This window comes from Semicossyphus pulcher, unplaced genomic scaffold (genome assembly GCF_022749685.1).
Source record: "Semicossyphus pulcher isolate SPU_LCO1_2020_fin unplaced genomic scaffold, fSemPul1.0.p SCAF_17, whole genome shotgun sequence".
NCBI classification, from domain to species: domain Eukaryota; kingdom Metazoa; phylum Chordata; class Actinopteri; order Labriformes; family Labridae; genus Semicossyphus; species Semicossyphus pulcher.
The window spans coordinates 23778709-23800619 of record NW_027211681.1 but is presented as its reverse complement, the minus strand read 5'-3'; the positions used below and the strand labels follow the sequence as shown (position 1 = coordinate 23800619).

Sequence of the window (21911 nt, the reverse complement as noted above, 5' to 3'; positions counted from 1 at the left end):
TTTCACAAAGGGAGGTAACTCAATCCAGAGAAAGAGGGGTAACTCTAGCCTGTTTCACAGAGAGAGGTAACTTAAGTTCTGGGTCAGTTACCGTAGTAACAGACTCTATGAACCTAACCTGGTCGGGACCAGGTTTTTCTCAATGAACCTCGAGTTTCTCCCTGTCTCCGCCCTCTGTCAGCCACACACGGCTTTTTTCACTAACATGGCATGTCCTTTTGATAACGATACCGTGGATGAAGGTGCAGCATTACTGCGCAGAGAATTAAATATTCGTCGGGAGATGGTTATCAGACCACGCATATATGTTCTAGCATTTCCAGACAATTATCTTTCTGAGCGGTACCGTTTCACGTCACAGTCCATCATCTACATACACAACCTAATGCATCCTTACATTTGCAACATTACTGACCGTAGTCATGCTCTCACATCCCAGCAGATATTGTGTGTTGCGCTGCGTTTCTTTGCAAATGGGAGTTTTTTGTACAATGTCGGAGATGAATGATGTAGAGATCCGTTAAATTTAATTTATTTTAAGATTTCCCAGTGTGATTGGCTGCATAGATGGCACACACATCCCCATCACGGCTCCCTCACATAATGAAGCAGATTATGTGAATAGGGAGTCCATTCACAGCATAAATGTGCAGGTACATGTAGATTGACTACTGTTTCAAAATGTTAAAGACTGCATCATAGTTCAACATCTGTCATTCTATGCACTGCCAAGATCATATGTGATGCTGCATACATAATTTCCAATGTGGAGGCCAAGTGGCCTGGGTCTGTTCATGACTCAAGGGTTTATCTCATCTAACCTGAGCAACAGACTGCAACGTGGTAAGCAGCCTAAAGATTTGCACAATATAATTCACTTGTCTCCCTCTGTTAATATACTCTAATGTATCCACTATACATTACAGGAGAGTTTGATGGCCTTCTGCTGGGTGACAGGGGTTACCCATGCCAACCTAGGCTGCTGACCCCTTACCCTGACCCTGAACCAGGCCCCCAATAGAACTTCAACTGGGGTCACTGCAGGACGAGAGCCCGGGTGGAGATGACCATAGGCCTGCTGAAAGCTCGTTTCCAGTGCCTTCTTCACCTCAGGGTGACCCCTGAGAGGGCCTGTGATATTATTGTGGCATGTGTTGTTCTTCATAATATTGCCACTATTAGAGGAGAGCAACACCCTGCCCTACAAATTGAAGACCCTGATGATGACCCCATCCACCTGCCAGCTATGCAGGACGGCAGAGCAGTCAGAGACACCATATGCCATAATCACATCAGAGATTAAGTCACCATCATCACCACCACCACCACAACAGTCAAATAAAGACATAATACACATTTAATTTGGTCTTCTTTATTTCCTACAAATACAAGGGCTAGTTTAGTTAATGTTCCAATAGTTAACATAATTCACCTGTGACCATGCACCCACCTCTAACTTGTGCTCCAGTATTTCAATTTCTAGATCTGCCCTCCTAATCTGGCGGTCCAAGTATTGCATTTCTTTATAGGTTTTTTGGATTTTTTTCAGCATGTGAATGTTGTAAATGTCTTTTACTGGTAACTGGGAATACATAAGGAGGACATTAAATTATACAGTTGCACATGAATTCCACAAAATGAACCACTGGTGTTTACTGAACATCCATCTCACTGTGTCAATCTGTGCAGTGGAAGTTGAGGGACCCTCCTGCTGCTGCCCAGCCATGCCTTGTTAAAAAGTATGAGAATGTGTTAATACTTCAGTGTAGGCTAAATGTCACACTCTATATTCCACCAGAATGTTAAGAAATGTGAATGGGAAGAGAACTATCAGTAATATATCAAGATGTTACCTCTATAGGCCTTTCTGGATCCCCTTCTGTAAAGGCAGCAGACACAGTTTCCTGCTCTTCATCCTAGATGAGTGATATGTTTCAGTATACTTAAACTACCATTTGGCAAAATCTTTGGAGTATTGCCTACTTACAGTTACAAGGTCTGTTGCGGCGTGAGGGGGCTCCACCAGGCAGATAGCACCATCAGAATCTGTTGGGACATGAAGACAAGACATGAAAGGGAAATAAATATTTTCATGAATAGGCTTAAAAAAGATATATAGGCCTAGGCATATTACATTTTATAAAGGCACTTGTGTCTGTGGGGGGTGGGCTCAGAGGATGAGCTCCCTCCAGGAATTCCCTCAGCCACTGGCCTTCCTAAATTCTGGCTTAGGGCCAGCTCCTCTGCCTCCGTTAGAGGTGGTGGTGCTGGGCCACCACCCGTTTTACGGGCATCTTTATTAGTTTTAATCATTTTAAAACGGTGTGTTTCATAAGGTTACAAGTTTAAATGAGGAACCCAATTGAAATGTAAAGAAAAGTTTATTAACTGATGAGGGAAATTGATATAGCTCGGTTCATATTACAAACTAGCGATAACATCATTAACACTCTTTTTTTCAGCTGTGTGCGTGCGTGCTTGTGTGTGTGCGCGCGCGCGTGCAGGAGCCCGGGGGTGGGGACAGTTGTCAGAGCTGTCTGTGCAGACGGAGCTCTGTAGCGCAACAGTTCAAATATCACAACAGGCTTATTTCACCTCATGTGGATTCTTACGATGCTGCTCGGACATAAAATCATCAAAGAAAAGTCGAATTGTGGTAAGTATATTTTTCCATCTCTGTTTTTCAGGACGTGCTCGCTGTCTGTGCTGTGCTTTCTGTCCTCGGTGCTCAGAGTATCCTTATTGTTAACTGTCACCTGAAGATAAAACACGGGGCTGGATAAGTTTATGTCAGTTACTTAGTAAAATACTAACTTTTACAGTTGGCTTATCAAGACAGAGGCATTCAGGTGAGACAATAAAAGTCAGTTAATTCGCATACCTAATTTTTTATTGTGCTCATGGTGTGACGATATTTGAATAAACGAAAATTCGGCACACTGGTTGCTCATGTGTCCAAAGCTCTATTTGAATCGGACTATCTGAACGAAATTCTCTACAAGGATCCTTTTGTTCTCTGGCATTTTTTATTGTCACTCATTTAAGATGCTGTGTATTTTGCTTATAGCTTACTGTATTAAGATAGTGTAGACTACTTGAAGCTTGAAGTTGCACGTAGGCTAACCTATCAGTTAATGTTCCGTATGTGAGAGGCATTTTGATCAGTAGCCTGCTCTCCCTCACTTCCCCTTCTGTCTCTCTCTGTAAAACAAACAGTGATAAATGCACGTGCACATTTAGGCAAACATTGTAGTATCAGTATTAAAAAAAAACAAAAGACACGGTTGTTTAGGACTTTTGCTTTTTATTGTGATTTATTTTCTCGTTGCAAAGCAAGTCATTTTAATACTGAAAATAAGAGTGGAGGGCACAAGAGGAAAGAGCGATTCCCAAGATAAATCATACACACATAAAACAGAGATATATTTGCACAAATGTGTTTGAGTTTGACTTTTGCTCTACCTTTTTTGGCTTTGTTTCATGTGAAATACTGGATACTTTTAACCTCTGCAGGCCTCTCAAAACGCCTCAAATGAAACAATCTAGAAAAAGGAAATTCACTCTTAGATTGCTCAAGTACTTATTACTTCATTGCACATTTGTTGTTTCAGTGATGAGTGACTTTATTCATCCTCTCAACCACATTTTGAAGGCAAATATTGTGCATTTAACTCCACTTATTTTGACAGCATATAACTGTGCGTAGGGATGCACGATATTATCGGCACGTTATCGGTGTCTGCAGATTATGGCTTGAAAATGACATATCAGCATCAGCAGATGTCATTTTCCTGCCGATATTTTCCGCCAATAAAACAACGCGTAGTAATGTTTAAATGCTCGATGATTCCCTAAAAAGAAATGTTACGCTACATACAAATAAATGTGGCATTTTGCACATAACCTGAGTTTAAGTACTTTTCTTATGTTGCCCAGTGAATGTGTACATTTTAAAAAGCACTGTATTGTGTTATTTCTGCGTCTGCGGCCACTACAATAAGAGTAGGCATGATATCAATTCCACAACGAAGGAGACTTGGTGTTCTCTGCAAAAAGGATTGCAAAATATCGGCATATCGGATATTGGCAAAACATCCAATATCGTGCATCCCTAACTGTGCATATTCAGAATACAAACACTTACAATCAAATCTTAAATCAATCTATTTGTATGCAAAAAGCTGCATAAAGAAGTTACATTTAGCCCCACATTTACCAGCTGAGATATTGATAAAATAATATGATAGATTTCTGGAATGGCTGATTCTGCATAAAAACTACTTTGAAGTAGCACTTTAATATTTTATTTGTAATTGTCAGTATCATTGCTATTTTTTCTTTGGTAAAATATTGCTTAATTTCTTTCACCGTCACTAAAAAAAGATGTTGGTTTGCTTCAGGGGGTAACAGGCCAAAAAGAGAGAGCCACTGAAATAGATGACCGGAGGACGTAATGATATTAAAAATAAGAAGGTAAAAAAGATGAAATGAGAGGAAGGGAGTAGACAAACAAAGAAGATGAGAAGAAGGTCACGCATGGAGGGAAGGAGAGAACAGAGCAAACAAGAGGGGAGGAAACGAGGAAAGGTTAGAATTGAGATTAGGTGAAGAAGAAGATAGGAGAGGAGAGAGGGAGAGAGAAGAGCATACAAGGAAGAAAGGGAGAGCATCAAACACAGTCAGTTTTCTCCTGTTCCTTTAGTGTTCTTCTGTTGGGGAAGCTAAAATGAGTAGAAAACAATATAACCTCTCATGACCCGCCTTCCTCTGTCTGTCTGTCTTCGTGTCTGTCTGGGGAAACATAGGAGCTTTTATTTCAAAGGTAAACATCCACTCTAATGCTTTTAAGGCTTTTTATCCTATTCTGTTCATCTGGGTAATTTGGTCTGTAATTACAGGCATTTGTGTGGAATACATGTTGCGTTGTTGGAATGTTGTGTTCAGAGGAACTGTGGCATTGCACGACAACAACTCAGACGAACACAAACATATTTTACCTCCCTAGAAATCCACTTGAGGCTCCCTGTGGGGGCTGCCAATTCCTCAGTGTGTTTCTTTTTTATCTCTGATCCCTCACTCACGGTAAGATGGCTCATTTGAATGTGAGCACACCTCTGTATGTTTCATCTTCGTGAGTATGCATATTCGCTGCAAACCACATTCAAAACCGCTCTGGGTGAGTGCGCTCGTGTTTGCCCGTCTGCATGTGCATGACGAGCTGCTAGGGATATTGATCAAACTCAGGCTAATCTGCGAGCTCTGAGCAGTCTTTGTAATGACAAGTGTGTAGGCAGCGGCGTGGCGGGGATGTAGACCTGATCCAGCCCTGCAAAATCCATTAATTGAACAGTAACAAAGGGAGTAGACCCCCCGAGGGGAATAAGACTGATGGATCGTCAATTAGCTGATGGTGCATCTCTCTTCCACTCATACCCTCTTGTTCTTAAGTGGAATCGTGCGAAGGGAACAAATAAACCAAAAATCATTTTAGTGGATCCTCTGACGGCTAAATGACCCGAACGTATATATATAATTAGTCCACTGTGTTTGTGAAACAAGGATCTTCTACAGGACAAGAACACGTCTTGCTCCTCTGTTTAAAGAAGGTCCCCGTTCGTGTGTGTGTGTGGCAGGTTTTCTGTCTTTATAAGGACATTGAGGCTGTATACTGTAATGTTTCTGTGACGTGAGCCATTGATGCGTCCTTTTCACTTTAAAATAACATCTGGAACCTCAGTAATTTAAGCCCATGTGCTTTGATCAGCACTTTCCTACTCTAACGTTTTTCTTTGTAGAGAAATTTGCAACTGAATTTTATCGGCCGTGTCGGGATTTTGATTCTGATTGACATACGTTTTCAATTTCGCTCAGTGGAAAATAAAGAAGGATCGAAGATTAATCTCTTTTTTTTTTTAACTCCAGACTCTAAAGTCAAAGCAAGCTGACAGTAAACAGGCAAGAGGACGTGTGTAGCAAACTGCAGTGAAAATCCCATTTGAGACACGTCTTTATCGGAAAGTGTTTTACAAAGCCTAGTTTGTGTCGTCCTAATGCTCCCCTTTGTTGCTGGCCGTGTCTCTGTTTTGCTTTCTGTATAACTGACAAGCTTTACATTATGGTAATTCCTCAAACCTTGTTTATTGACTTCACATCTGTAGTGAACTAGCTTTCTGGCTTTTTGTGAGCTTTGTATGCCATTTTGGAATATATTTCCTTAATGAAGAGTGCAAATAAATGTGTCCACTGACAAAGCCGTCAGTGCTTTAGAAAAATCCAAAATCGAATCGCATCAAATTGAAATGGTGATTTGAAGAACCGTGACACCTCTACTTTTTCTACCAGGCTACGTTACCTGTAACACACCAGTACCACTTTCTGATGAATCACCATTTAACTGGATTTTACACACGTCTACAGCCATATTAGAAGCTTTGTGCTTGAGCTAACATGTTAATGTGAGCATTTAGCTCATGATATAATCATTCATCATGTACAACATTAGCGTAGCTTGTAGCATGTTATATGTTATACATTAAGCACTAAACTCAAAGTACAGATAGTTGGTCAGAAAGCCAGTTGGAAAAAAGGATCACTGAAGTTTTTGAACTGCACGTGTCCGGATGTTTTACAGGTTAAAGGAAAACCTTTACCTGCTGCTGGTGCAGAAAAGTCAGAGGATCTCCTGATATCTTGAGTAAAGGTTTTTGGGCACATGTCACTTTGTACCACAAATGTATGTAAATGTTGTCACAATAGGAAAAGTCGAGGGCAAGGCAAGTTTATTTATAAAGCACCATTCATACTTAGTGCTTTACACTGTTTAAGACCGAGCATTATGACAGGCAACATACAACATTTAGTAAAATATAAAAACAGGTCCGGTCAGACAATGCAACAGTATGCTTCTTCTTAATTATAACTTATCACTTGTAATTTTCTCATGGGTCCCAGACTCCTTTATTTCAACACTTATAATGCTGCAAGTCTTACCCAGCACTCATGCAATGGTGTTCGGGATCACCAAAGTCAGTAAGATTCATCCTGTGGACATTACGATGGTCTGAACAAAGTTTCATGGCAATCAAAGCATGTTTTAGTCTGGACTCAAGTGGTGAACCCAACAACTGTGGACCTTTATTAACACATTAGTTATACCTTATAAACCCTCTATAAAGGATAATCAAAGCACTTGTTTGTTTATGCAGTCTGTGTTTTAGCAAAGAAGGATATCCAGTAGTGCTAGGTCTGAAAAATAACTCACCCATTGTCAAAGCACTCAGACATTTTATGATTTCATAACCAACTTTTGTCTGTTGGAGTCATTTTCTTTTCATTTGTTTATGCAAATTTCCATGTGCCGCCTGGTTGGATAAACGTATTACTTCCTAGTGCATGCATACATTTTACAAAAGAAACGAAAGCATCCTAAATTAAAAAGAATTAATTAGAATTCAATCCAAATTGGAAAAACTGTCAACTAAAGTTTCTGAAAGTCTATTTGATACAAAGTTTTACTTGGGAAGGTAAGACTGGATATCTAGGACTACAACCTGCTTAGTAAGCGCTGAGTGCCAAACACAAGACCACACACTGCTGCATCAAGTGTTAGCTAGTGATTGGTAATGGTCACAGCTGACTATTGACGACCATGGGTAGCTTTTTTTTTTGCCTGGGGCCGTTTAGCACGAGCTGTTCAGGACGTGTTCTCGCCAGTGGGTATTAAGTGTTGCCTATGGAGTAACGCTAACGCTTCATAGCCATCGTTTAGCATCGCATTCATAGCTTTGAGAACACAAATTTCTAAAGTATTTCTGATTCAGGACAAATGGTGTCTCAGCTAACGTTGCATGTTTAGCTAAGTGCTAATTTACGTATGCATTTTGCAACTCACCGTAACGTCACCAACTGAAATGTGAGGACCAATTTTCCTCCTCTTTATCTGATTCAGACGACTCATTTATAATGTTTAAGGCTGCACTACACTGATTGCCAGACACGCTCTTGTTGTGTGTTGAGCCAGGGACTTGTCAATCAAAGTGTGACCTGCCAAGCCTCCTGAACAAGGTTTTCTAATAGTAATAAAATTTTTACTTTCTCAAACCATACTTCCAGAGGCTTTAACTGCTAAAAGATGCTTGCTATAATGCTATGCTAATTCATTCTTAGTGACAAAAAGGCTCTATAAAAAGGGACCAACTTTTAATTATAAACCTGATGGGAGTATGAAAGACACAATGGAAATACCCTAAAATGTACACGTTGGAAAATAGTAATTACTGGCTTTTTAAGCAATCAGCATGCATTTATTTGCCTGACTAAATATTCAGCAGACGGCCGTTTGTTGATGGTGACCTTGTTGCCTTTCTATCGCATCCGCTTGTTGTTTCTGCAAAGCTGTGGCTCAAAAAACATAATGAGGTAATTACACAGGCATCCACAGAGTTTTCAGTGAGGAGGAAGCAGCTCTTCACCCCCAGCATGAACCATGTAATCACATAGAGTTCTCTCATATGCACAACAATCCGACAGTATGGACCGCTTTCAGAAAATTCCGCTTTTGAAATGTATTGCAAGGTTGCATAGTTGGTTGTGAAAGATGTAATTGTATGCATTTGCCATCCCCGTAAGTGTGCTTCCTTGTCTGTATGCGAGGGCACTAGCATAAATGTGAAGGTTAAAGCTTTCATATACGCTCAGTTGAGACTCCTGCCAATGTGTCATTTCTGTAAAATCACAGCTGTAGCATTGTGGAAACTGATTTATAAGGAGCATTACACTTAAAATGTAAGTAAGTGTCAAATACTAACCACCAGTGTATTTGAGCTTCTTGCTGCAGCTGAAGGCGAGGATGAAGACAGCAGTAAGTTAGCAGGAAGCAGTCCGCTGAGCTGAGGGGAACTGAAGATTTGGGTGACAACTCCTTTGGATTGTTTTCTGTAAGCGACCCTTTTACACGTAGTCTTTAAACCAATTTGTTATTAAACAATACTGGTGTGTGCATCTTTAAGATGAGATAATGTTGTTTAGTTGAATAGCGGGGGCAACGTAAGAAGATTTTCTTATTTGGAGTAAGACATTTGTAATGTAGAGACATCAGTTAGCCGATAAAATTGTTCCGCTAACATCGTCAGAAATGGCTCCCACAGACTGTTCTCTTAGGTGTCATTATATCGAAGAGTAACTTCTCCCTTTTTAAAGTAATAATCTCATTCGGCGCCCACTTAGTGACGCGTTTTCCATCAGCCAGCAGTGGTTGGTCTGCCAGAGAGGGTAGGCGGAGCTAAGCGGCTGCTTTTCCGGGCTCTGCAAGTGTTGCGAGTAAACAGTAATCTACTATGGCTGAACAAACAAAGAAAAGATGGATGACTACAGATACAACTTCAAAAATAAAGAAACAAATTCGACGCTCAGATGAAGGCAAACAGTCTAAAAAGGAAAGCGACCGTCAGCAAAAGTCAGAAAAGTTACAACAGAGTACATCAAGTCAGTAGTTAATGTCTCACTTGATGCCCTGACTACCACTACTGTAAATGTTTAATTATTAGTATAAACAGAAAAAGAGGGGAAAAAGCAATTTAACTGACATGATCCCAGGTATATAAAAGTCTTACTGATTGAAACCATTGGCGGTATAAAAAGGTGGTTGAAGCATCTCCATCTCTTCTCATTGTACAAAATTTAAGCCAAAATACCCGGTGGAGCGAGTGCTGCCATTTTGCGCATTTGGAGTCTGCGCAGTAGAGTTTGGCTATTGTAGCCGCAGTGTTGACGTACCGCCCCTTCCTCTGCCCAAAACACGCATTTAACTTATCGACAAAGCAGCAAAGGTCCATCAGGTGGTCTGCAGCAGAACAGCTTCCTGTGTTGGTCTGAAGCAGATATTGCTAGTAATGGACAATTCAATGACTAGTTTTTGCTTTAGTTTCGTCTCCGTTCCTCCTTTACTCTGCAACTCCAATCCCGAACGCTGCAGAAAGTTAAAGCTAAACTATTAAACACTAAACTTGTCAGAAAAAAATCAGCATGATTAGAACTAACTAAAATGACAGAAACCATGTTTGAGAAAGATGTATTTGGAGTGTATTTTGTCAAAGTGGATCATGTCCCATCTGTTAGCATGGAGGAGGCAGACTTTATGACCTATACTGCAGCCAGTCAGCGGGGGGCGCTCGAAATGTTTTGGCCTCACTTTTGAGGAGCTGTTGTGAGGTCCATCTTTTTATACAGTCTATGGTCAAAAAAGTACAGCACCTGCACTGCAGATGCACAAAGATCTTAGTTTGGATATACAAATGCACAATTACACGTATTCCACATGTACACTCACGTACAAAGCTCAATAAAAGTCATTGTTGCCTTTGAATGTGAAGAGCACAGCCTCTTCAATCAGCATTCATTTTGACTCCCGCGTTGGTCTTTTATTTGCTCTGCACAGGGCCCTCAGGACCTTACTACTCACGGAGCAGACCTCAGAATGGCAGACAAAAGAGGGGATGCCTTGTGGGAAGACAGATTGTCTGCCTGCTCGTGTTGTGTGTTTCAGAGATTAGAATGGCAAGGGGGTTTTCTGCACAACCTGCAAATCAGAAGCAAATAGGGAAATGTGTGTGTGTGTGTGTGTGTGTGATTATTTTAGCTCACTGATTTGTTGGACATTTAGTGACTAAACACTTTTGCACCATAATTTGCATAAAAAGCCCTTTAACGTAACCGTAATCACATTTGAGCAGATATTGTTTAACATATTGTTTCCACACATGCAACTTGCTTTCAAAAACGTGAAAAGAATTTACCTTTATTTTAACTCCGAATATGAGCTGTGCACAAAGCAAAATGTCTGTATTGTAAGCTCATGATTGCTGCTAAGACTTCCTTTTATTCTTCTGCTATACGTAACTCTATCAACCTCTTTAGTTAATGTTCAGTGTCTAGACTGCACATATTCAAAGCGCTGTGTAATTTTGACACTGAGTGGGTTTTAAATGTGACTCAGAAATGTTCTGTTTTAATGGATTTTTAATGTGCTCTCTCAATCTGTGATAATTATTTATTTTGGCAACTTTCTGTAGTCCTACCTCAGTTCGTGGCTTTGTTAAACTCTACTTCTACTTGAATGTTGTGCAAGTCCATCAGTGGACCAAAGCAGATTTTTGCAGGTAAAAATACAACAAATATCATTACTGCGGCCGTTGTGGTGAGTTTTGGAGCTGAAAATGGATCAGAGTGTGCTCTGCTTGGAAGTACTATGTGATGACACCACTTCTGTATTACCCCTGTAGTATTGTTTTTGTATTCTATGTTCTGTAAAAAGGTTTTCCTATCGGCACAAATCAGAAAACATACACCAATAACAGTGTATCTGTGATAGGCCCGTAACTGCCAATATCGGCCAACCGATAATTTGATCGGGCTCTAAATTAAAAAAAAGGGTATTTACAGGATTACGAGAATGTGTGTACTCGCATATTTTAAAGGATTAGGTGGCTCAGGTCATCTCAGTGCATCAAAGCTCATCTCTCGTATTTTACATGTGGTAACTGATGCTCTGATCTCTGGCTAGTTATGGCTCCCACATTCAGCCTAAGCGAAAAATAACAAAGATTTATGTGCACGGAGATTTAAAGATGACTTTTGGGTGTTGTGTTTACTTACTGCGGTAACAAAACCTACACTGCATGAAGGGAAGAATACATATCACAATTGTTGTTTAACTAAACAAGATCTACTCCTTACATCTACATTAAGGCAAGGTTGTGGAGGACATGCCTCTGTTGTTTTGTCTCCACAGGTCAGGGCCTTGTGTTCCTGACAGAGCACCATTTATTAGCCTTCGCTGTAGGGGATGAGGGCGTGCCTGCGTGCGGCACGGTGGTTATTAAGAAGCAACGTGGCCTCATAAACAAGTCTTGTACTAATAGAACAAAATATGTCGTGTTTTTGTTCCAGTGCAGGCTTGTTTTTGTTGTGACGGAAGGAGGGTTGTTAAGATCATTAGTAGTTTAGTATTCTACAAGAACTGCTCTGTGATTGGACCATCAACATCAGCAGAAGCAGCCATTTTGACTATAAGCTCAATGTTGTCAATAAAATGTTCAGTTTATTTACTACATTCAACTTTCTCCCTTTCCTTTATCATTTATATATCTTTTTTAAATTTAATATCTTATATTGTAATTTATCGAGGGACAGAAGTGCTTGTTGACCAGCACATTTCTCTGTGATTCAACCAGAGAGCAGTTCTGTAATCCTGGTGTGTCACAGTGTTTCTGTCTCCTGGGGGTATGGGTGGGTGCATGTGGCGTTTTAGTTTGCACTTCAGCGCTATTGGCTGCTGCAAAAACGTACAGAACCAAAGAGCACTGTACTAACTGTTTCATGAGCAAATATATAAAAGTGTTCTTCATCGAACTTTTGGCAATAAAGCAAAAATGTAAAGACATTTGAATTGCCTTTCTGTATGAAATGTGAAATAATCCAACTTTGTGATGCCTTACAGAACCGATGACCCGTCACTGATGGGATCTTCTCCACACCTGTTGCCTCATATTCCTCATTGTCTCAATGGAGCTAATCAAGGCCACCCAAGTTTCCTCGCTGCCTCAGGAAGCCCATACGGCTACCGGGAGCAACGACTCCACTCCCCCTTACTCCCATTTCCTGCTCCTCTCCACTTCTACTGAACATCTTCTGGGCTTCACCCAGAGTGACGGCTCTTGGCTCTTAAACGGCAGCTGCCAAAACTGCACCAAACCTGAACCAGAATCCCTCCCCGGCTTGGCTGGGATCTTCATCCCTCTCATCTATGGCATAGTGTGTGTAGTTGGCCTTGTGGGAAACACTCTGGTCATCCACGTGATTGTCAACTACACCAAGAATGAGTCAGTCACCAACATCTACATCCTGAACTTAGCCATTGCAGACGAGCTCTTCATGCTGGGTTTGCCGTTTCTGGCGGTGCAGAACGCTCTGCTCTCTTGGCCCTTCGGCTCTCTGATGTGTCGTGTTGTTATGACAGTGGACGCCATCAACCAGTTCACCAGCATCTTCTGCCTGACTGTGATGTCTGTTGACCGCTACCTGGCTGTGGTGCACCCAATCCGCTCCTTCTGGTGGCGGCGTCCCCGTGTGGCCAAGGCCATCAGTGCCACGGTTTGGGCTGGGTCCTTTGTGGTGGTGCTGCCGGTGGTCGTGTTTGCGGACGTGCTGAAGGATGATGGGAACTGCAGCATTGTGTGGCCTGAGCCAGCCGAGGTGTGGAAGACGTCTTTCATTGTGTACACCTGCACTGTGGGTTTCTTCTGCCCCTTTCTGGTCATCTGCCTATGCTACCTGCTGATCGTCATCAAGGTACAGCACTTACAGCCACACGGATGTGTTCTTTTTAAATGTATAATAAATTGGAATTAAATATCTGAACGTAACCACGCTCAAATCAAACCCAATAGTTTACAGAAACTTAAAAGACATTAGATTATAAAAAATATTTCCAATTTGGATTTGAACTTTGTAATACTTTTTAGAGGCTTACTATTATCCTCCTGAGACCCTGCGTCCTCATACGGGGACATTACATTTTGTCTTCGCAGCACCATAATAATTAATTCTGCCAAACTTAGACCCGTTGGTCTCATTCATGGACACTTTGTCCACCACCCTGTGGTCACAAAAGCAAATTACACTGATCAGTGTACATTCAAGATGGCCGTGATCCCGACCAAAATGTGTTACAGTCGGTCTCTACAGAAAACTCAACCAGGTACAAAACCGCTTCAGGCTTAATGATTGAAACTTGTTTATTTAATGCGTATCAACAGTTGTAGCTTCATATGGCAGACAAATTTGACTAAGTTTATCAATAGCAACAAGCTACAACACCGTTAGGACCAGGTACTCACATGAGGACATTGGGACTTTTTCAGTGTAACACAAAGACAATTCTTAGGTTTCATACTTATTAGGTCCTATTGATCCCAAAAAGGTAGGAGAAATTAAAAATGCATACCAAACAAAAGCTCTGGTCTCAGGAGGTAAAGTACACGAGACCTAAAATAAAAAGTGAGATGGCTATTGTGGATTTGTGTTTCCACAATATGTTTAATTTAACATAGCAACACAAGACTCTCCTGGATAATGTCAACAATAATATTACAGATAAACGCTATCACCGCCTTTTTTAAGTATTTCAAGTTATTTCTGTAAAATCGGGTCATTTCGGCAGAGCTCACAAAGCTTCAATACACGTGTGTTTCGGTCGCCACTATTAAAAGTTTTACGTTTCTACATAAGAAATCTCTTCACATAAAGCTGCAATGCAGAGAGGCCCTATAATGCAGTAGATGGTACACGCTAATATCCTTTATGATTGGACTGTTCTGTTGATATCACTAATGATGTTGGAGGAACTTGTAATGAAGCCATATTTGCACAGAAATAATGAAGCACACTGTGCCAGAGTAATTATGTTTTTATTTCTGTGGGTGGAAAGAATCCACCCACCATATTATATAAAACAATGAAAGCTGCATGCTTTTTTATTACTTTTAACACATATATACTTGTTTTCTTCTTTTACAGTGCAAAGTAACTTTAATGCTATTGATTATATTATTTAAAAAGATCTTTCTATACAACTACTTTTAACAAGGTCAAGGGTTAAAAGTCAAACTCAGATTGCAATATGTTTTCAACTAGCAATATGTTGTCATGCAGATGGTGTCGCTTTTATGTGTTGGGCTGTTCTTGAAGTTGTTTCTCTGTTTCATTATATTTCTCCTGTATGTACCAGTATAAACGGCCACATTTCAAACATGAAACACCAACGTTGCTAAAAGTGAGAGAAAAAAGGAGTAAAGAAGGCCATGATTTTTGGTATTATATGCATTATAATACAGTGAAAATCACCAAAACATCTGATGTATTTGAGGGAATAATGTTGTACTTGCTCTTGAAGCAATAAAACGGTTTACAGTTCCAGTCAAACTATTTCAAAGGTGCAAACTTACATCTACCTTTGTATTGGGTTTGCAGAAGAAGGGGAAACATCAGAACATCAGCATCTATTTTTATTTTAGAGAGCTCGCTCTTCACTAGAAAATGTGTATTTAAGAAGAAAGGTAAAAGTTCTTTGTGTTCTTTTGTTTCAAAAGGTGCGGAGTGTTGGAAAACGGGCGCAGGCCACGTCCTCTCGCCGCAGGAAGTCAGAGCGTAAAATCACCAGGATGGTGGTAGTTGTGGTGGCAGTGTTTGTCCTTTGCTGGCTACCGTTCTATGCTCTGAACATCGTCAACCTCCTGGTGGTCCTGCCTGGGGACTTCAGGGGGCTCTACTTTTTTGTTGTTGTTCTGTCCTATGCAAACAGCTGTGCGAACCCTATACTGTACGGATTCCTTTCTGACAACTTCAAGAGAGGCTTCAGGAAGGCCCTGTGTGGCGCTTCACGTCGGGTGAAGAACAACAGGGCCGGCACTGAGGCACAGAGACCAACAGAGGAGTGGGGCGGCATTGTTCTCCAAGCACAAAAAAGTGAAGGAGTCATAAATGTGCAAGGGAAAGATAGCGGTGAAAAACAAGAAGAGGGGGAATTCAATGGAACAGAAGGGGCCATACAGATGAGTGAAATCTGCAAAACGTCACAAAATGGAAAGCACAGTGGAGCAAGCGAAGGTTCAAGGACACAAGCTGTGCAAAGGGACAAGTCTGAGCCGGAACACTCTGGAGACCTGGCTGATTTGGGCCCAGACTTTGATCCTGCAGAGGCAGTGTCCTCTTTGGCAAACAAAGGTAAAAACAGCAGGTCACAACCTGAAGTACTCCCGGACAAAAACTCAGTGCTGGAAATCAGCTATCTATAACAGATGTTGTCATGTTTAATTTATTTTAGTACGTCATTTAAGTGTTTCTCATAGATATAACTGTGAATATTAAAAACAACTGTTACAGGTGAGAGGCTCAGTATTGTGTTATGACTTTAGTTGGGGTCAGACTTTTGTTCTTGGCTGAAATGCTTGTTTCATTTTGTGATATCTGCAAATTTTTGCGATGGTGTTAGAATGTAAAAATAGGGTAAAATATTAAAGCAGGCATGATGTTTGTTATGCTACAACCAATGGAAGAAAAAAAAATCAAATACCTAAATCAATTGTAAAAGCACAGCCTTGGAAAGTTTCATGTGTCAGTGTTAGACATGAAGAAACGCTGGTAATGCAAAGAGCAACTCTTCTAGATTGTTCATTTTTCACTCTTCATCTTAAGAGTGCATATGTTAAGTAAACTTGTGTTGTGGTGCCTTTAAAAGGGACAAAAGCCCAGATTCTACACTAAGAGGATCTTCAAAGATTTCTCCAACCCTGTATATTCAGCATTCTACTACAACACAGACCACACTTCTATATTTGTTTTTTGTTAAATCAGGAACATCTCGTTCTGAAATGGCTAATGCACCGAATGAATCATCTCTCAACGGGAGACAACACATCTAATGACCCACTGTGAAATGAAAAATGTCAAATTATGTGTTCGCTTTAGTAGAACTGCTTTCGCCGTGGAGAACGGCCCACAAATGGTCACATTTGAGTTGTGTTAAGTGCTTTTTCTTAACATCCATACTGAGCCTGCCTGCATGCAGACAAAGATGTATCTCAGTCTTTTCTCCCTTTAAGGTTATTTGCACAACTTGCATAAGCTTATTACCCAAGATGTGAAATAATTACACTTAAAAATAGTGCAAGCAACCTTATAACAGGTAAACGGTGGGTTGCGAGAGTGGTTTAAAGCATGTTTTATGTGTAACAGTTTCGGTGAATCTTCTCTCAAGACTCAGAATCAAATCTGAAACAAGTCGGAGAAAACATGTATTTACATGTGTTTTGTTTGTATTTATTTATTAAATCCAATTAAATTATAAAGAAACATGTAAAAGATAGGAAGACAAAATATAATATACACATTAGATAGATCTGTTTCCCTCACACAAACAACTTTTGTCTTTCTTGAACATCCATGTTTTTGGGTATTTAATTTAGGCAAATATCTTTTTTTTCAATTCATATATGGTCTATAGTTGCTATGTGTTTTGTAGTGTATTGACAAGTCTATATTTATTATTGAAGGCTCACAGAATTCAGTCAAACCCCAGGTCGGCAGCTAATGTCACAAATCTGCTTTTCTCAGTTGTTTGTGGTCACGAGTACAATGTTTGTATTAAGATGTATTTTAAGCCGTGTTTTCAGAGCGTTGGTGAAGGACTAATGCCAAGTGTGAAGTGGTGAGAGGGTTGATGAACACATTACAGTTGGTATTACTTTTGGATCTGTTTTGTGTGTTAGTAAAACTTGGTGTTGTATGTGATCATGTCACATGAACTCGTGCACACAGTGTGTATATAAAATGGATATTGCTGCTATCACGGTTGTTATGTTATGACCTTACCTGTGTTTGTTGTTCATGAACAAAAAAACGTAAAACAAATAAAAAACAATCCTCCACTTTATTGCAAAATGGCCCTTTTACAAATGAAGAAATGAAAAGATGTCTTTTCATTTAACACTTTAGTGGCAGGTTCAAACAAGTCAAAGCTGCTGCAGTTGGATTAGCAGCTGGTTAGATCAACACTGCCCTCTACAGGGCGGAGGAGAAATATTGCAAGACACAAATAATGGCTTGCACATAACAAAAAAGGACATGAATCATAGTTTTAATCATTCTAACAACTTTTCACATGTTGGACACTTTGTCTTGTAATTCTTGGTCTTATGCACTTTGTGATAAGATAAGGAAGTTGGATAGTCTCTTGAGTGTTTCCAAAAATATTGGATGTGTCTTTAAAAGGAAACTGTAATTGTAATTTAATTTTTTTTACCCCTTCATTGATAAACCAATCCGCTCATCCAACGCTCTCTTCTTACTCTGGCACAACGTCTCCTATCCACTTGAGGTAGGGCGGGTTGCCCTGGTCAATAGGCAGGCTGATGACCTCGGCCACCTCATAAGGATGGTTCGAGCTGCAGAGGACAATGAGCTGTTATGAGTCAGTTGAGTGCACAGCACATATAAGCAGCAGTAATTAAAGCCATCCTCTTTAACCGCATGAGTCATGGCAGTTAATAGAGCAAATTATCAGCACAGTGTTCCTGGAAGAGCTTGGTTAGATCGAGGGAATTCAAAAACAAACTTACCGGACAAATTCAGCAAGAGCAGGCACCTTTGAACTTCTTGTTTTAATCATCTAGGTAGGAGAGAGACGAGGTCAGCTCGACCGACCTCATTAGACGATGAAAATACCAACTTTTCATGAGCATATTTTCATTGTTGGGTGAGTTTCTTTTAAAGCATAGCTTCACAAGCTACCAATTCATTCACGCTGGGAAAAGTGGAACTACAGCAGATAAGAGAGAAATTGAAAATGCCCATCAAAAGTCTGAAAAAATCTAATGCGGGAAATAGTGCATCCCGACGCCCCTGTTCCTCAATCTAGTGGACAAGTGACTGAACATATATGTGTAAACATGTAAAAAGTCCTGTTAGCGAGGTTAGAAGCATCACTGTTTTTGTCACGTCTGTCGTTTTGCAAGGAATGTCGCCTCATTTGTGACGCCTCACAAAAGGAGATAACAAAGCCTGACATCACGAGCCAAAAACGCTGTTCACCCCGTCTACACGTCTCCGTGGAAACAGAGTTTCTAAAAGTCTTCACCATGGCCAGAGTTTTACAAAAGATCAATTTTCAGTGACCTAAAACGCGGTTGTGTGTGGACGAAAGGCCAAAACAGAGAAAAGGCTACGTTTTGAAAAATACCCTTGTTCATGCAGACATGGCCTCAGTCTGAGAAACTTCTTCTCTTAACAGCTGTTAATAAAATAAAAATTCAAACACGGCAAAAGTAATTATACTTCTTGACTCGCTATGCGTCATGAATATAGATGAAATACCAGCAAACTACTTCAAAATATAGTTAAACCACTAGTTTGATAGCATGTAGTTTACTACTCCTAAACAATGCACAAGGAAGGATTATTACGCTTCTGTTACGTTCAGTCTTCTATGTAACACGCAGTGTAAAATGGGAAAGGCTGCATGACGGCGGAGCTTCGTTACGGCGCTGAGGCAAAACCAAAATGTAAACAGGGCTCAAGTGTTCCTGAAGTTGAAAGTCTTTTCCCCCTCCTGCTCAAGTGATGCAGACGACGGAAGAGCACCAGCTTATAACATTGATCATAGTTCAGCACATACTTTGACATGTAGCCACGTGTAAGGAACTTAAGGCACCATGATTGCACAATCTGATGTAGTTGCCATCAAAATTCTTGTAAGACATATCAAGTCTTATATTAAATAAAGGGTCTGTGTCATCCCACATTTTAAAGGTGTGACAAAGGAAGGCGGTGAGGGGATTTTCCACCATCAAAACATTTGATATTGCCAAAGGCTAAAAACCTGCCTTGACATTATCGATGCAGCTTATCTTGTTTTAGACTTTCCTGTCCACTAATGCTATAATTCAAGAAGCTCAATTTTGTAACAAAAATAAAAGCATGCTGTAATGGAAATGGTTAAAGTAGTTGAACTAACCATTACCACGTGTTGCACAAATAAGAATTAGCAGAATTACTACAATGTTACAATACTTAGTCAACACTCACCAGAAGCACCTCGCTGTCCTCTTCAATCTTACCCTGCCATTCATATCTGAAGGAACAAGAATAAATAAGGAATTTGTCAATGAATGAATCCTTTGGAGTCTCTTTTATTTATTTATATATATTATTATTTATATTGAAAACACACTACACGACTCGAGCTATCATGTCACTGAATAGCAGCTGCCTCAAAACTTACACAGATGTGATTGCTGGAACAATGTTGACGCAAGCAGCTAGCTTCTTTTCCACGATGCCCCTGTGAAGTAGAAGAATTAGCATGAAAAAAGGGCCAAAATCCTGCAGTTCACTGACGGCAGATCCTCCTGCCGAGTGATAAAGTATATGAGCTTAATCTACTTATTACCGGTAACAGCAGGGACAGACATTAATAATAAATAAATGTTCCATTTTATTTTATGATAACATTTTAAACAGAATAAATGTTGTAGCTGCTTGCATCACCTGGCCAAGTCTTTAGCCACTGTGTCATTAGGGCAGGTGACAAAGGCAGCAGAGTGTGTGCCCGACGTGTACGTCTCAGATGCCATGGAAAAGGCCCTCAATCCAACAGACCTCAGCAGCTGGAACATAAACACACTCAGGAGCGCCGTCTGGGGAAAGGAAGAACAGGGGGGGAAGACGATGAAACCAAACCAACAACAGGGAGACAAAGTGTATAAAATACTTTAGAGAACTTTAGTGAACATTCTCAAAGCCTTTGTGTTTCTGTTTATTTACCCTATATTAAATAAAAGCTCCCTTGAGGGGTTTTATCTGGTTATGAAACAAACTGAAATTAATTCTGATGCCTCTATATGACCTACAAAAGCAAACGAGACAATCGGCTACAAGACTATTTCTATAAAGTAATTCCTAATGCCTGTCAGCGCTGCCACCGAGTCGTTGTCAGACGAGGCGATTAACTGCAAGCTGCCAAAAGAGCATATGTCTACATTAAGGGTGATTGATATGTTTGACTGTTGACACACTCGAGACACATGGGTAACAAAGCTGTAAAATCGGATAGCTTTTGTGCTGGTAACAATATTTCCAGTAAGTCACACACAAAAGAAGTTGGATAGGCTTTGTGCTGGGGACTAATGTGTGTGTATTGACTGTGCCGCGTTCTACTTTTACAGAATAAACGTACAGATCCTGATTTCTGTTGTGAGTGATGTCCTTCAGCCTGTTAGCATCCAATTCTACAGCTGCTACACATGGAGTTCAACAAGCATGAAGAAATAATTGCATGGAGCATCAAGGAAACACTCACCACAACCAAAGCTTTCAAGGATCCACCCTGCAGTGTGTTTGCACTGGGCAGTCCAATTCGCATGCCTGAGCGGGTCAAAAACATAGCTAACAGTTAGCCACATACGACATATTAATACAATAATTTCTGCTTTAAAACAGCTGGAGATTTGCTAATAAATGCATCCATTTTGACTCTGTCAATATTGCTTTTCTACACCAAGTGTACAAGGTAGGTAAACAAGGAAAGGCGTAAACATGCCTTGTACAAAAGCAGTACACATAATTAAACTGTATACAGTCGGTCTACTTCTCTCAAGTCTACTTTACCTAATTTCGTAAGATAAACAAGCACAGGCAGGTATTTAACAACAAAGATAATGCAAATGTAAGTAGCAACAACTTTGTACGAACTTCATTACAGTCACAGTTTCTATTTTATTGGTGACTTGCAGGCGAGGAGTACTTGGCTACAAACAGTTAGAATGCTAACAGAAGCTTTGCTAGTTGTTAGTCAGTAGAAACAAATAACGGCTCTGGGAAAGGACAACAGGATAAGACGAACTGCTCACTACAAATGTAAGATAATGTTGTTAAATCGATCAGAAGTTAGAAGAGCCTGTTAAGTGAGACATTGTTCGTTACCTTTTGAGTGCTTCCAGGCTCAGACTAGCGAGGGACACGCTCTGCCGTAAAGCGTGACGGCTGTATGTTTGTGAAACTGTCGCAAAACAGCATTGGCCTCTCAAGAAGAAGGTTACTAACGTTCGTCTTCACTCTTTAGCAGTAAAAAGAACAAAACAAAAAAACAATACCATCCATATATATATATTAAATAATTTATTATATTATTAAAAGTCACGATCCTAGGTATTATCCTCTGACTTAAATAAGGCCTCTAAATTAAACATTGCAAAGGCCACAAAAGCATCTTCCACATAAGAAATGTTCCAGGGGTTTTCTCATTGCTTTTACAACAAGACGCCGGAAAAAATGTATGCGTTTATTTCGAGTAGATCAGA

General features: G+C 40.3%; 2 protein-coding genes across 2 annotated transcripts; one reads left to right on the top strand and one right to left on the bottom strand.

Annotated features, from left to right (window-relative positions):
• Positions 1 to 12561: 12561 nt before the first annotated feature.
• Positions 12562 to 15851, top strand: LOC138594645 (somatostatin receptor type 5-like). The gene is made up of 2 exons (XM_069665815.1): positions 12562 to 13347; positions 15147 to 15851. Exons 1-2 carry the CDS (start codon positions 12562 to 12564, stop codon positions 15849 to 15851), a joined length of 1491 nt encoding a protein of 496 aa, XP_069521916.1.
• A 1615-nt stretch (positions 15852 to 17466) lies between these two features.
• On the bottom strand, positions 17467 to 21579 carry LOC138594646 (protein CutA homolog). Its single transcript, XM_069665816.1, has 7 exons — positions 21535 to 21579; positions 20912 to 20976; positions 20101 to 20249; positions 19835 to 19894; positions 19639 to 19684; positions 18174 to 18223; positions 17467 to 17999 (listed from the first exon to the last, which is right to left on the bottom strand). The coding sequence occupies exons 2-7, from the start codon at positions 20972 to 20974 to the stop codon at positions 17900 to 17902; spliced, it is 468 nt and encodes a 155-aa protein (XP_069521917.1). The 5' UTR covers positions 20975 to 20976; positions 21535 to 21579; the 3' UTR covers positions 17467 to 17899.
• Between the last annotated feature and the right edge of the window lie 332 nt (positions 21580 to 21911).